The sequence below is a fragment of the Microchirus variegatus genome, assembly GCF_963457635.1.
Source record: "Microchirus variegatus genome assembly, chromosome: 22".
In the NCBI taxonomy this organism is placed as follows: domain Eukaryota; kingdom Metazoa; phylum Chordata; class Actinopteri; order Pleuronectiformes; family Soleidae; genus Microchirus; species Microchirus variegatus.
The window spans coordinates 12,055,815-12,072,460 of NC_139823.1; the positions used below are offsets into that span (position 1 = coordinate 12,055,815).

Genomic DNA, 16,646 nt, shown 5'->3' on the forward strand with positions numbered 1-16,646 from the left:
ATGTCAATTTCCCGTCCACTTGACATTTCAAAGCCCACTGAAAATATCAATATCAACAATATCACTCTCTCCTTTATTAAGATTATTATTATTATTATTTGGTATTTCATATTGGATTTCAAAAGTGCAGTGTTAAACTAAATCGCATAACAAAATACAAAATCAAAAATTATACATTTCCTCCTTCCATTAAAAGGTCTTTTCTAATTTCGCACGAGGAGCTCATTTCCAGACAGGCGTATGGCCTTTTAAACTAAATGTCCTGTGAAAGTGTGTGAAATTAAAGTCTTTGCTGTGAGTTGACATTTGAAAATGTGACATTTTAAAGAAAACAATGGCTGTACAATAAATAAATAAATAAATAAAACAAGGCATTATTCCATGATGGGAATTCACTCTCCAGCCTTTTCTGCATGGAGTTTGCATGTTCTCCCATGTGCATGTGTGGGTTTTCTCCCACAAGCCAAAAACATGCAGATTTGGGGATTAGGCAAATTGGACACTCTAAATTAACCGTAGGTGTGAGAGTGGATGATTCCACACTATGTCAGCTGGGATTGGCACAAGCAACCCCCATGTGGAGGATAAAGATTTAACTACAGATACTTAATTTTCAGAAGTTTCAGTTGTTCTATGGCAAATATGCATCCGTCTTCAACCCAAAATCAATCGATTCATTGCTTTAATGCGTTTCCTACCTGCATGAAAGTCAACTCCCACAGCGAACAGTGTTCCTGTGATGGGCATGAGGGCTTCACTGTTGTCGCTTGGGTCAAGAGCGATTCCTCGGATTCCCTCGTGGATGGAATACATCAGAAAGGAGTCAACGCCTAAAGAGTGAGAAATGACTTACTGTACTGCATGAAAGCACGATGAACTACAAAATCCCACTTGAACCATGTGTCAATAAATCAGATAAAGACTATCGTTCAAAAGTTTGGGGTCACCCATACAAGTTTTTGCAGTTTTCCATTAAACGACACACTTTTATTCATCAAAAGAGTTGCAAAATTGATAGAAAATATAGTCAAGATATCAAAATAATAACTTCGCTTTCGTCAAAGAACCAGCAAAACTGTTTTCAGCTAATCATCCAATAGCCTTCTAATGCGATTAGCAAACACAATGTAGCATTAGAACACTGGAGAGATGGTTGCTGGAAATGGGACTCTATACACCTATGTACATATTCCATTAAAAACCAGACGTTTCTGATTCATTTAATGTTATATTCGTTGAAAAAAGTGCTTTTCAGCAGTGTGTATTGAGTATTTGTGTTGAGTATTTTGTAAAAACGTACCTTCGCAAGACATGCGGTCGCTACGCAGGTTGTAGCCAACAGTGCAGGCGCAGCTCCGGGTGTTCTCAGAGGTCGGGAAACACAGCTGTGAACATCCTCCGTTGTTGATCTGGCACGGGTTTCGTCCTGAGTATCATGCACAGGCAGCAGAGCGTAAAAACGTGTGTGAGGAGGTAGAGCGTTTCTTTATTTGTCTTTACGTCACACGCGTGTGAGCTAGCTTACCCTTCTGACCCTCTCTGTCGTACACTTTCATATGAACCACGCCGTTCGTCTTGTTTCTCAGGATCGCGTGGTTCCGCCCGTCTCTCTTGTTTGCCGTCCCCAGCTGCGCCGATTCCTCATCTGCCCACCACAGCTTTCCACCTGTAAAGACATTTTGAATTCACACTTCAACTGAGCAGGGGTTTATCCTCCTCGGTGTGAAACGTACGCAACAAGCCTTCATCACCAGTTTCCAAGTGCAAACGTGTACTACTCAGCGTGCTGATCCTAGCATTTCTGAACTGTAAAACCCCTAAATAAATGAAGCATGCTCTGAGCTTGATTTGATCTGCTGCTAATGTATGCAGCTTGTAGTTAGGAAAATGACTTTAGTTGACATCAACAAAGACTTCAACAGTTTGCGAGTATCGTCGCGTCAGTGATTTTGAATGCTATATGTTGAAATACAGGAAAGGGAGCAGATTTATGCATACATTACACATTTGTAGGTTACTGTAGTGTTAATTAAAGCAATACTGACAAATGTATTACTTTTTACCAGAAAAAAACAAAATCATACTGATGCTTTACTGCTTTACTCTACTTTAATGCAGCCTATTACAAGAAAAAAAAGCCTTGCAGCATCTTCTGATTTTACTTTTTTAAAGTGCATGCGTTTCTTTATTTCCTCGTTTTGAAGAAACAAACACGCAAAGTAAGGTCCCTTAACCCTGGAAGTCCAAAGTACCACCGCTGCATATTGTACTAAAATACCTCCTCTGCTGTTAAAAGAAATGGACAATTCAGAGACTTAGCAACACACTCAGCAGGCATGACATGAACTCTCAAATTTTAAAATCCCCACTGAAGTGCAAAATCTGGTTGCTCTGATGCTGTGGGTGGGATCCAGGTGGACATGATTTAACTTCGTTTTTACTTATGCATGCATCCCAAAATATGGTTTACTAAAAATAACACGGTGTGAAGTCAAAGTCCTTCACACGGGGGTGAAATAGGGGTCATCTTCAAAAGACAGTCTAAATAAATAATGTATTCATAAATAGAAAAAATGGCATTTCAAGATAAAATCAAATCAAAAACAAATACACACACACACACACAAAACATCCCCACCTGCATTAACAGCTTCAGGCTCAGTAGAATGCACAGCTCATTTCCACAAATCAGACAAATTCCCATGAGTGAGAATGACAGTCTACATGCAGTTTACAAAACATTTGACCCTTGAGGGCATGATAGCCAAGATTAGCTGTGCACCCTGTGTTAATTTGATGCCATGGGGAACAGTGGCTCACTGTGATTGCTGGGTTGTGTGTGCTGCACATCATATTCTATTTCCATCTCGGCTGTGAGTTTGATTCCAGGCAAGTCAAGACTGATGGATCGCTCACACTTCCTGAATATAAGCCCTCACCTTTCCTTTCCAACCAATCAAATTATCACAGGGCCCGAGGACCTGAGTGGATCGACCTTGTGTCAGTAACAGTCCCTTCATTATACCTTTTTTTTTTCCTCCACACAGACGGCGTGGGCAATCATTACAGCATGCATACAAAATGAAAAAGCCGACAGAAAACACAATCATCTCAGCGAGGCTAAACAAAATCAGTTTGGGAAATACATCCACACCCACCACTATACTGAGAATGGCCATAGCAAAACCTATTTTTGTGTGATTTTATGTCTGCTGCTTACCTCCTGCAGCAAGGGAGCAACAAAACCCTGATAGAAGCCAACCTTTATTTATAACTGCTGCTGCATCAGAGTAACCTTAACCACTTCAAATGAGACCAACTGATCAATAACGCTTTCACAGACCGGAGGAAAGAGTGGAACTATTGTTTGATTAATGCTCATTAATGTTGATTGGTTAAATCCCCCACAGAGAACGCCAAACGCCTTTGATGCAAAAACTAACTTGATGGAAACCTACAGCATTCCCTGCCTGTGTGTGCATGCCGATCTACTCTAATCTGAAAATTCATACTTTATTTTTTAAATACAGTAATATTTTCTTCTCGTTCAAAGTTTGCAGAAGAAGTGAGGGAAAGAACAAACAAAGAGAATACAGCTGTAAAAAAGAGTGAATCATCAGCAAAAGCACTTAATTGCATCTTTCACCATGGATGCAAAAACATCTGCGGAAGGGACATCACTCTGTAATGGAACAGTCTTTCGCAAATGAAGCTCGCAAGTGGAAAATGAGCTGTCATGTTGTCTTTTCCCTCGCCTCATTTTCAACTGACCCTATACATTTTAAGCATCTTCGCGTGAGAAACTGTCAGCCGACTGACAACAAATTACCATGATACCAAATGCAGAGGAGAGGCAGCTAAAATGGCCATTACAATTGGTACAAACATGTTAAAATGTATACATAATGTGTACAATGTACTGTGAATACAAAGCAATGGACAGTGCACAACAGAGGTGAGCGCAAGCAGGGTGGAGACGAGTGTCTGGGGTGATATGTGGCGGAAGGATAGCAGCCAAAGTGATGGAGAAGATGGTACGTGAGACCTGCTATGATGTATGACTTGGAGACAGTAGCACTGTCAACAAAAAAAAGACTCGAGAGACTCGAGGGACAGCCCATGTTGAACGGTTTGGAAATAAAGTATGACAGGCATGGCTGCGATGGTTTGGTCACGTGCACAGGAGGCAGGGAGGGAGGGACGGCAATGATATTGGAAAAGAGTATTGAAGATGGAGCTGCTGGGCAGGAGGAAAAGAGGAAGACCACCGAGAAGGTTCATGGAGGTTGTGAAGAAGGACATGAGAAAAGTTGGTGCGATGAAGGGAAGGGACAAGATGGAGTCAGATGGAAAACTTTTATGTCTAAATAACAAAAAAAAACATTAATAGCATCAAATGATTACTCTGTTTTAGTACTGGGCACGCTAACAGCACCGGAGTCCAGGCACTGTTTACCAGTTAGCGCCGTTAGCTCCTTTAGTGCTATGTGTTAACGCACCTACAGACGAACTTGAGAGGTCTGTCTATTAAACGAAGAGAGCACTCTATTCCGGTCAGTCGTCATGCTCAGTCTTCATGACACGTTTCCATGACGACTGACCTGAAAAAGACGCGTCACGTCATGTTTATGTGCCACGGCACCGGAGTCCAGGCTCCGTTTGCCAGTTAGCTCCGTTAGCTGCGTTAGGTCCTTCAGTGCGCCTACAGACGAACTGGAGTGGTCTGTTTAGTCAACGAAAAGAGCAGCGCTACAAATAACCAGCGTACCTGTGCACTGCGTATGTGTGCCTCTGTATTTAAAGTTAAGCGTTACTTTAGAGTAACATGTAAACATGACGCCACGGACGTCTTTTTCCGCACTAATGTGCGGCAGTAATCGCGCTAACGTGCCCGGCACTACTTTGTTTGTTATATTAACATCTATACACCGTGAAAGACTGAAGCTAATTACTGTTTAAAAGGTTATATTTCATTAGACAAGGTAGAAAACACATATTACTCAACTTTGAATCCACTAGATTGCTATTGTCTATATATAGGCAGCCGCTCTTCACCCCACTGTCTGAAAACCCACCTTTTCAAACAGTCCCTCTAATATATCAATATTTCTGTATTTATAACAGTGCACTAATAATTCAGTACAGTACTGTTCATTCTACCATTCAAAGCAATCTCCTCAACCTAACATGTCAGTAATTGTGATTGATGGAGAGCAGAATGTCACCATTTTGTTGGACATGCTACTGTGCAAGAGTCGGGCCATTAGTACGTGTCACCTTGTGTTCTACTTTACACTTGTGACAAGCGATAAAAAAAAGAGAAAAAAAGTCTGTATCATCCATTTAATAAACAGTTCGCCACAAAAGCTATAAACATACGTGTTAAGCTGTGGCTTCGAGCCACGGAAAGTTAAACAAAGTCAAAGAGCCAGAAAGTGGGTTTCTGACACTGTTGTGTTACACTGTGATGTTGTAATTCATGCATTAATGCACTCTGCACAGAAAATGGAGTCCTGTCACTATTAATCACAAACTACAGACAAGTATCACCATAACAACAGTTGCTGGTTTTATTGTATTGTTTTTCCTTTAAAATAGTAAAAATAATACTTTAGTCCACACACACACACGACTGACAACTCTATTTCCAGTGTGTCTGCTTCCTTCAAATTACCACATTTGGCAAGCAAAACACAGAATGCGAAGCTTGGAAGCGTCCCAGTTGTCAAGCTCGCACAAGTGATATGATTTAAAATTCAAATGTTCCGTCTGTTTTACAAAAATAAATAAATAAGTCAAATTAAAAACGGCAAAAAATATTAATTTGTGAATGTGTGTATGTGTGTGAATGTTTTATGCCATTTTGAAAAAAAAAAAAGGGTTGATATCTTATGAGTATTATGACTTTGTGTACATTCACATTACTTAACATAAACACCTTAATGTCACAACTATGTTTTGCTTACATAAACCAATGTATTTGGACATGCGGTCCTTTTGGCAGTTATTATGTACGTTACGTCTTGGAACGGTGAATGGTACAAAGAACCAACATGTAATGAACACCTTCCTCCCTTTTCATTACTGAGAGGAATAGGAAAATCAATCACAAATCACTGCTGTGGAGTGTTTTAATTATCTAATACCCCTGCCACTTCACACAATGTGAAGTACAACTCTTCCAAGGACCCTGATAATGGGCCCCATTCTACGGCCACTTAACTGGTTAAACAAGTAATCCCTCCACACTCTTGGACTAATCCCCAACAGCAATCTAATGCACTTGTGACGAGCTCCACTCACCCATCACTGCCAGAGCTGTGCCTTTGGCTAACTCCCTCTTTAGAGTCTCCAACACTTCCAGCCCACTGCCATCGAGATTGCACCTGTTGATAGTGCCGTTGGCCGAGCTGATCCAATACAGCTTGTTGGCTGTGTAGTCCAGTGATAGACCTGAGAGAACCGGACAAGAGAGCAAAAACCACATTAGACCTCATTGTGCCAACATTCATTAGAGCTGAGCTTCAAACTATTGAACTCTGCAAGTAGAAAAAGTCCAATTAAGAAGTGAATAGATGACTCAAAGGATTAAAAAAAAGAAATCATAAGTGGCCAGGAGATGATTTACTTTTTATAAAAATTATAGCATAGAACCTTTTAATATGAACAAATGTCGGTTACATTCAACCCACTCTCAATTTAGTTGAACAATAATGATTAAGCCGATTAGCGCCACAGGACTTTCTCACTGTGACTAAGTGATTATGACTGAAAACAGAACCTTCAACTCGCTCCTTTTTATTCCACCTTGTGTTGTGTTCCATTTTGTTTTATCTCAAATTTAAATTATTTTTTACTTTAGACTTCTCCTTTTCATTATTTTCCTTTTATTGTGAAGTACTTTGAGCATGAAAGGTGCTATACAAATAAAGTTTATTTTTATTATTATTATAATTGTTATTATTAATAAAACATAAACAAATTTAAAGTTGAATACACAGCTAAAAAAACCAAAAACATGCTCAGCAGTTTGAGGATAAACAGGTCTGATAGTATTGCTTGACAGAGCCTGTTTTCAGGTGAAGGAAGCAACCTGTGCATTGCAGCTTTAAAAGTACGACAGTAGAATTTTTCAAAAATGACTTATTGCAACATTTGATATTTAAATACTGCATGTTTCTCTGTTTAGTGAGCTCTCACAGAAACGTCTGTGCGTGTCTTTCGGCTCATGTTTGCGGCTGATCTCTTCATACAGCACCAGTCGGCGTGAAAAACTAACAGGAATGAGACCGAAATCTTTCGATCAATTTCCCGTACTGACATTATATGCCACCATGTGTTAGATTAATGTCTGGCAGATTCACAGTCATATTGGGCCATTAATTCCCTCTTGTCCCCAGGTCTACCTCATACTCATAAATGAAGGCAGGGATATTCACCGCTCTCTGCTGTGTGAACTGATGACAGGCCCACGCGAATGAAGAAATACCACCGAGTCATTGTTGGTGTTTTGTGTGACAGAGGGTCTGACCTTCATCCGTGTGCCAAGTGATGAGGACCAGCTGATTTTTTGGGGGGCAAAATTAAGCTTCAATTGCCCACTCAAGAGTGCTTCATGGGAAGAGTTAGCTCTAAAAAAGGGAAGCGGTATAATAACTGAAATAATAGTGTGAAAGAAAAAAAATCAGATAGCAGTGAATAAAAAAAGAGTGCTCACTCCAGGAATAGGTGATTGTTAGGTAAAAATACTTTTTTGGGGGGGAATTTATGCCAAAACAAAACAGCAAACAACATCCACAAGCAGTACTCAATTCCTTTACAGTAATACACTACCGTTCAAAAGTTTGGGGTCACTTAGAAATGTCCTTATTTTTGAAGGAAAAGCACTTTTTTTCAATGAATATAACATAAAATTAATCAGAATTACACAGTGGTAAACGACTATTCTAGCTGCAAATGTCAGTTTTTTTGATGGAATATGTACATAGGTGTATAGAGACCCATTTCCAGCAACCATCTCTCCAGTGTTCTAATGGTACACTGTGTTTACTAATCGCGTTAGAAGGCTATTGGATGATTAGAAAACCTTTGTGCAGTTATATAAGCACAGCTGAAAAAAGTTTGACAAAAGCAAAGTTTGAAGGGCAAAATGATTATTTGGAATAAAAATCATTATTTCTCATATTGTCAATGTCTTGACTGTTTTTTCTATTCAACTCTGTTGATGAATAAAAGTGTGACTTTTAATGGAAAACAAAAAAATTGTAAAGGTGACCCCAAACATTTGAACGGTAGTGTACATACATACTTTTTTTTGGGACAATAATTACCCAATTTTACATTTCAGTCACTTCATAAATTTACACTGCGAGACATAAGAATCTTTCCTCTGAGCGCTGTCTGTACATTTCAAAGCACAATTAGAAAAGCACATTTAATCCTGCAGCACTTAGCCTTGTCCTGTTACCAAAAACACAGAACACCTCCATGTCCAGACATGAGTGGTTGAAACAATGATACAACAGTGTGTGAAAAAGGCATTCTATTCTACTCTGCTGTAGAGTTTTTTATTAGTAGTATTATTTTAAAAAGGTGACAGTTTCAACAATGTGCAATAGATGAACCAGAACAGAAGACCTCATCATGCAGTGCTGAAGTCAGCCTGTGGCAGCTGATGTGGGAGACGGTGAACTGGAGTAATGTGCAGTTCACATTAAAGCTGTTGACATTACACAGAAACTGTAAGGTACACATTCACCATTTATGACACTGTGCAATGATCCTTTCATTCTATACTATACACAGTGACATGTTGAGGAGTGCACGTAATATTAAACCAGGTTCATCCTTTCATAGCTGCCATGTTCTCCACCAAACAGAGGGACACACCTCATTTAAATCAGATATCAAGCCATGAAATTAACCTCTATGGATGCATATACATGTAAAATGCCTTACTTTTAAATTAGATTTGGATATAAAGGGTTTTTGAGACTCAAATGGTGAAGCCTCTACGAGAACACAAAATAACCTGTCAAAGATTTCAAAGAAATTCAGCATTCATGTTCGACTTGCCAAGCCTTGACCAGTCTTTACCCGACACTTTGACACATGTAAAAAATGTCTTTGACGCTGCCAAGCAAACATCACCACCAAGGAGGCAGCTGACGACGTGGATACAGAGAAATTGTCAGGAAACAACCTAACCATCGCCAGTCTGATTCCTTCTATAAACAACGGCGTATAAGCACACGTGCGGTAATTAATTGATCATGAACTGATTAAGGCATAAGTGAGTTGATTACAACTTTCATCTCAGCACCTTTACTGGGGCTATCCTCATCTTATTACAGTTTAAAAAGGGGGAATTTACTTCAAATGAATTTGGAATGAAGTGAACACAGATGCAAAGCGTTGCATCCAGTGGCACAGCTGTTGAAGCTAGGAAATTTAATTGAATTAAATTACCATAAATTGAATCCATAACCAAACAAAAATGACAGATTCGCTCAGTTTTATGTGTGCGGTGGTCTACCACATATCCTTGTAGACAGCAGTAAATCAAGTGCCCTTGAGGTGTCAGAGAAGCTGGGTTATTGCAAACCGTGTTACGCGTTTATGTCGGGTCATGACTTGCATGTAAACACACATAATTTGAGTATAAATAACGACTCAGGAATTGAAAAGAAATGCTGTTTACAGTCTTGTTGGCTTGGTGACACGCAAAGCTACAACTTGTTATATTTAACAGAGCTTTCATACTGACCTACAGGCTCCCTCTGATTCTGCTGGAGGACTTTGCTGTTACTCCCGTCCATGTTTGCCATGTTAATGGTGTTGCTGTCGGTCCAATAGATTTTCCTGTGTGTGAGATGAACATGAAGTCACTGAATAATTACAGCTAACTGAATGTAAACAACACACGTTTGAAAAGGTTTTATTGATAGGCCTTGTGAATAGTGTGAATATGTGAATATTTTAGGGTTTCTTTGCTTTCTTTGTTACAACGACGTATTAGGGCCAAACTGAAAAGGAAAAACAACTGTAACCGTTCAAGCACAAACTCGTAATATTAAAAAAAAGTCGTAACATTGCGAGAATAGAGTTGTAACATTGCGAGAATAAAGTTGTAACATTGCGAGAAAAAAGTTGTAACATTACGAGAATAAAGTCATAACATTACGAGAATAAAGTCGTAACATTACAAGAATAAAGTCGTAACATTACAAGAATAAAGTTGTAACATTAAGATAATAAAGACGTAATATTATGAGAACAGTTTTAACATTACGAGAATAAAGTCGTAACATTGCGAGAATAAAGTCGTAACATTACGAGAATAAAGTCGTAACATTACAATAATAATGTCGTAACTTTACAAGAATAATGTCGTAACATTATGAGAATAAAGTCGTAACATTATGAGAGTAAGTCGTACTATTATGAGAATAAAGTCATCATTAATCAAGCAAAGACGATCAGCTGCAACCTGCAACAAGATGAGATATGCGGCACAATTATTATTATTATTATCTTTTAAATTAAACTAAATAAAGATCCAAAATCTTGTAATATTACGACTTTATTCTCAAAAGATAATTATTACAAAGACGTCATAAAATTTGTTTGTGGACAAAACAAGTCATTTGAAAACACCAATTAAGATTTGTCAACGTTGTCTGACATTTTATGACCCACACGACTCATCAGTTAATTGAGAAAATAATCAACATATTCATCAATTATTCAATTAATTAGTCAGTTGCAGCCCTACTGTAGTTTCTAACACTCTTCATTGGAAGTGAGGCACTTACAGAGTGAACGTGCTGTTCTAATCTACTTACCCTCTGGCAGGGTGCACGACAAGACACCCGGGCTTATCAATGCCATGGATGATGGAAGTCTTCAGGGACCCATCAAAGCGAGCCACATTGATTTGTGACTCATCGTTTTCGGAGCTGAGCCAGTATAAGTTCCTTGAAATCCAGTCTAAAGCCAGACCGCGGCAGTTCACTATGTCTGTCAGGAAGAGCATGAAAGTCAATTTAAAACTATAATGCAAATAAGCTCACGTACGTACAGTATATTGGCTGTATCTCATATAAGTGAATTTAAGGTATAAATGGCAACACCCTGAACAAATGATGCAAAGAAAGGGCACAAAAATAGAAACTCACCCGTGGAAATGATTGTCTCAAGCTGGGTGCCATTGATGAAGGCCCTTTTAATGGTTTGTGTTTTAATGTCAGCCCAGTATATCCTCTCCTCCTGGGCATCATAGTCCACCATGGAGACGTCATCGATGTCCGGCACCGTGAGTGCCGTCATGACATTCATGTAAGGGTTGTCGATATCCACGCCGCGGATTTCAGAGCGGCGCACATACAGGAGAAACCTTTTCAGTGCTGCGGGGATGATCGATAAATCGGTCATTTGAAAAAAAAAAAAAAAAACAAGTTCCCTGACCATTTTTCGAGAGAGGGCGAAACACATGTAACATTCACACTGAAGCTTAAAGGTCCCATATTATATCCTATTTCTCCAAGTTAACCTAGTTCCCTGGTGTCCTAATGAACATGTCTGTGACATGCTTTGGTCCCAGTAGCCACAGAGGCTACTGGGAGCTAACAGCAGTTAGCATTTGGAAAAATTATCCTTTGCAGGCTCTAGCAGGCACATTGCTGTCATATATAACATGTATCCACTGGACAGATAAATCCTCTGAGGCTGGAAGTTTGTGTAGAACTCTGTGCTGCACTGTGGAGCCAAGAATAGATCTTTTCGTGGACTTTGTGGACTTCCGGTTTTCAGATACCGCTGCCCTCGCCAGCACTCTCGCGTGTTTTACGGACAAAGTGGAGCTCCACGAGACAACAATTCCAGGAATTTAGCACCTTGTGATGTCCCTATGAGCGTGGAAGTCAACATCGCGTGTTTTATCACCTGTACTTAGACTGAGGAGGACCGCAAAAACATGGGTGAGTCATCTTTTTTTCTTTCTATCTTTTTTGACTGATAGGGCCTCCAGAGTCCCAAATATAAGTATTACGATGATTAAAAAGTTGATTTTGCATAATGTGGGACCTTTAGGAAATAGCATAAAACCAACGATCTCACTCACCAAAGCAGGACTGTTTGTCGGCTGAAAGCTTCATGAGGTGTGGACAGGTGCAGGAAGCAGTGCGATTGTAATTGATGAGACACAGATGTGAGCAGGGACCACGTCCATCATTCTCTTCACATGGGTTAGAGGCTGACGGGGGGGTAGGAAAGGACAGGGACAAAAGAAGGAGAGGACATGAACCAGCATTAGAAGTTAAGATAGCAAGCAAAAAAAGAACAGTTTTCGTCGTAAAATATCGCTCAAAACCAATATTATAAAGTGGATTACACACATTAACAAAGATAATGGGATGCCATTTACAGTAGATATACAGTGTCTACAGAAAATGGACAAAAAAAAGTTAAAGAGATTATTTAAAAGTGAACAACTGAGTCTGAGCACCTCAGGTCATTGATGAGATTAGATGCCCTAAAACAGCAGAAGAACTATTCAGCGACTCCGTGTCTGAAGAACAGACACAGGTTGGAAGGAAAACAGCAATGAGGAGCCTTAAAGCAATCAGGGTCTATCTCAGTAAGTGATTTGGTAGCCAGAGTAGCAATCCTAAAGCCTTGTTTAAGTTTAAAGTCTAGCAACTGCGTATCGATCTGACCTCATTTAAACCTTTTAAAAACGACAACAAAAACATCGCAGTAATGCAATCGCGAGCACACAAAGACATGTCAAATTACTCTTTTAAGTCGTTTTTAATTATAAAACAAAACAATTTCTAAACTGAACTCATAATCAAGGCCGAAGCCACAATCAAACGTTTAGTGGGGCACTCTCTCGGGCTGAAGTACAAAAAGGAAATTGATGTTTCTTACGAGTGCATCAATATCAGCTGCGTGAGCTGGATTTTGAACGCACCCTCAATAGCAAAACCCCCCCTATCATTGGCAGCTTTGCTGATATGAGGAAGGAGATGATAAACAATTACGCAGACAATACTCCGTGATTCCAGAGTTCACCAGTGTTGCGGCTTTGCATTTACAGGCACGTGTTATTTTGCAACTCAAAGACGATGCATTTTTTTTTTAAACTGTGAATACATTACTGCACTTGCTGGAAACAAACTTCAAACTATTTCACAGATTCTTTGACACGAGGGGTTTATTGTGTTGGCAACTGAGTTAGTTGGAGTTTGAGCTTTATTTATAGACCTTAACTGATTTATTAGACCACCACCCAAAGCCACAGCTGCATTGGTAATTTTATATGAAAAAACATTTGTTCATGCTTCAGTAATGGTTGAAACACCAGTATGTAGACTAACCCTAACCCTAACCCTAACCCTAACCCTAACCCTAACCCTTCTCTTAATTAAGACATCAAATTATAGTTATTTACTTGCATTCCTGGAGAGAAAAAAAAATGTCTGACTTCTCGTTGTTGGTTATTCGTCAAGTAAATAACAAAAACATGTTTAGTTTGGAAGATTCTTTAGAAAATTCTCGTTTTTACGACAGGTGGGCTCATAAAAATGTTGAGTTTCCGATTTTTTTCAGGAGGTTAAGACGCTGTTTCTATTGTTTACTCTTCTCAGAAATCCATGACGCCGCGTTCTTCTGTTCTTGTAGGAGAGCAAAATATCAAGGTTATGACCCTACGCCGGTGACATTTTTCACGACACGCACAGCGAGGTTTTATTTCACAGCTATTAAACGTAATTGTAAAGCAGCGATACATTTGGAGGGCCTAGTTCAGATAAAAAAAAAAAACACTGCAGCAAAACCAAAGAAAGTCACCCACAGTTCAGTTATTTTCCATTATCCTGCAATTGCATTTCATGCATCAAACACCTCATATTCCTCTATCTATTCTGAATGATTCATGTCAAACAAGCTCATTCAAAGTTCATTTCCATGGCCCTTACAGTAGCATATTGAAGAGGGCGTTGCATCATAAATGTAGCTTACTTTAAAAAAAAAAAATGCAAATCCGTCTCCGCGAGCAAGAAAACGGCACCCAGCTGACTCACTATGCTAATGGTGGAGACATCACAACGGTGCCATATTCACCTGAATCATGCTCTTGAGGGATGACAGGCAAGCAACAACAGAGCCAAGGTGTTTGCTCGCGCTCGCCTGTCAGCCTCCTTTGCAAGAAATAGTGAAAATAAGGGCACCCTCTAAAAATAAGGAGAGACGCTTATTCAATGCAAAGTCCTTACTCAAAGACAAAAGCGCCGCGGTGATTAGAGGTGCAAAGAGGCATCATTATCTGCCGCTGCATTCAGAAGGAAGACCAGAGGCTGGTTTTGTTTATATTTCAAGTTCACATTAAATCAGGGTGATTTTGTTTGTGGCCAATATTTATTCAGATGTAGTGGAATATATGGTATATGTATATTTCCACATCATCACACTGGATTTGCACATTCTTTCCCTTTATTATTATTTTTTTCACTGAAAACTATTTTATGAACTACAGTAGAAGGTCGTGTCGGGAACGTTTGCAGTCAGTGTGTTTTTTCAAACTGATTTTAAATGTTCTCATCACCACTGATGGATTATTTATCAATCATGTGTGGTGAAGGAAACGACATAAAAGTCCTATGTGCAAGTGGTGCAATTTGGTTAAGGTTTTACCAGTGATATAAATTAGTATTCTAGAGAACCAGGGTCATGCTATTGTATAAGAGTAGATCACACTAAATAGCTGACAATTTATCCTGTAGAGGCTGCATACACGTCAAAAAATGTCCCGCATTTTCTGGATGTGTTCCAATAAAGCGGTTGAGAATGTATGTAAAGCAAAAACATTGAAGCTCTGCTAATTTTTCGGCATCATTGACTTCATGGAACAGGATACATAAAAGAGGGGAGGAGAAGACAGACTGGGTGACTGACTGACTGCAGGTTACTTACAATGCTCGAGTATAAACAAATTACGTGTTGTACAAAAACTGTAACTATAGTAACAGGCCAATCAGGCCCATTCTTATGTTAAAATGCTAGCCCTGACTTTCAAATGACACCCAAACCACTTAAGGGCTGTTTATGCCTCCAGTGGAGCTTAACTGTGGCACCTGCTGAACAGCTCCCTGAGACGAGCTGCATATTGCTGTTCAGTGCGGTCGTCTCCATCGCATCCCTCGCTTTTTCTTTTTCTCTTTCTCCGGTCCAGATGATCAGTGAAGTATCACATGGTTGTGGCATGAGTGGATAACAGCCAGCCAACCTTCCTACATCGAGCTCCTTTTAAATCGGATTAGGAACGCTTACCGTCTCCTCTTTTGAAAAAGCAGTCACATTTGCTCACACTTATCTCTGGTGAACAGTCAGGAGAATGCAGATACAGGAATGAAACAAGTGAATTATCTCGTGACACAGTGAAGAAGCAGTGAATTAGGGCCGTAATAATGTGCATTTAAGGATGGTGAAAGTTGGCAGTGGAGAAAAGGGCAGCTGTAGAAGAGACCGATCAGTCAGTCGCTCTTGGCACACTTGGCCAACAACGATCCATAACCAAGTGTTTTTTCTTTGGCAGGTCTGCTTTAAAATTCAATCAAAATTCTATTCCCTACAAACAAGCTTTTTTTAAACAGAAAAAGACATGAAACATGATAAAGTGAATGAAAACAGATTTCATGCTTTTAATTTCAAACTTGGCACTATATCTTACAAGCTGATTTGCATATCAAATAATAAAAAAAAAATCGGGCTTATACATCTAGGCCTTTTATCAGACGGCATAACAGCAGTGTCATTTTTATGGTCCGAATCTTCTTGGCGTTCACAAAAATTGATTACTTATTCAACTGTCGCAGTTACAGATTCAGAGGCACTCGCTGAGAAGAAATCACTGGGAATATTAATGACGTTTCAGACTTATTTAATGTATTTTCTGTCATCATAGCGCTGAGTTCATATTACTAATTGAACGGGTTATTAGATGTGCCACACTTGTTTCACTGGCAGATGTCATTCTTGTTCTGCGACGCTCTATATCCGCATAAACAAATATGCACTAAGGTGAAACATAGCCGACGACTATAATTCGAATAATAATTAAAACAAATCCAGAGGTAGCATTTTCTTAAACTAGCTAATTTCCTCTGGTTCAGAAGGATGTTCATAAAATTTGGCACGTTAACGGCGTCATTATTAACGCAAGTTAACGCATGACGCGTTTCCATGACGACTGACCGGCAAAAGACGAGCGTGACTTCATGTTTACGTGACTCCCGATTGTTCAAATGAGTGTCCAAAGTAACGCTAAACTTTAAAAACAGAGGCACACATACGCAGTACACAGGTATGCTGGTTATTTGTAGCACTGCACTTTTCGTTTAATAAACAGACCACTCCAGTTCGACTGTAGGCGTGCTAACGGCGCTAAAGGAGCTAACACAGCTAAAAGAGCTAACTTGTTAACATGCCCTAACGTTGACGCGGCTAACCACCGTTAACGCGCTAACGTGCCCAGCAACTTCAATGTCCATATCATAACGTGGGTTTGAACTGCCATTGAGCACAAGCCTAAATATAACATTCCTAGCATAACATGGTGATTATTCTTGACCCTTTTTAATAGCTTC

At 39.5% G+C, this 16,646-nt stretch overlaps 1 protein-coding gene across 1 annotated transcript in view; it reads right to left on the minus strand.

Moving 5' to 3' along the window:
* lrp1bb (low density lipoprotein receptor-related protein 1Bb) overlaps nucleotides 1–16,646 on the minus strand; it is a gene marked incomplete at both ends in the record, with an annotated part of 246,847 nt that overhangs the window by 78,057 nt on the left and 152,144 nt on the right. Inside the window, 8 exons of the mRNA XM_083909007.1 lie at nucleotides 699–830; nucleotides 1,301–1,426; nucleotides 1,526–1,666; nucleotides 6,304–6,453; nucleotides 9,767–9,861; nucleotides 10,845–11,019; nucleotides 11,178–11,405; nucleotides 12,122–12,253. Of these exons, the coding sequence (XP_083765133.1) occupies nucleotides 699–830; nucleotides 1,301–1,426; nucleotides 1,526–1,666; nucleotides 6,304–6,453; nucleotides 9,767–9,861; nucleotides 10,845–11,019; nucleotides 11,178–11,405; nucleotides 12,122–12,253 (1,179 nt within the window). The remainder of the gene's footprint in view (nucleotides 1–698; nucleotides 831–1,300; nucleotides 1,427–1,525; nucleotides 1,667–6,303; nucleotides 6,454–9,766; nucleotides 9,862–10,844; nucleotides 11,020–11,177; nucleotides 11,406–12,121; nucleotides 12,254–16,646) is intronic.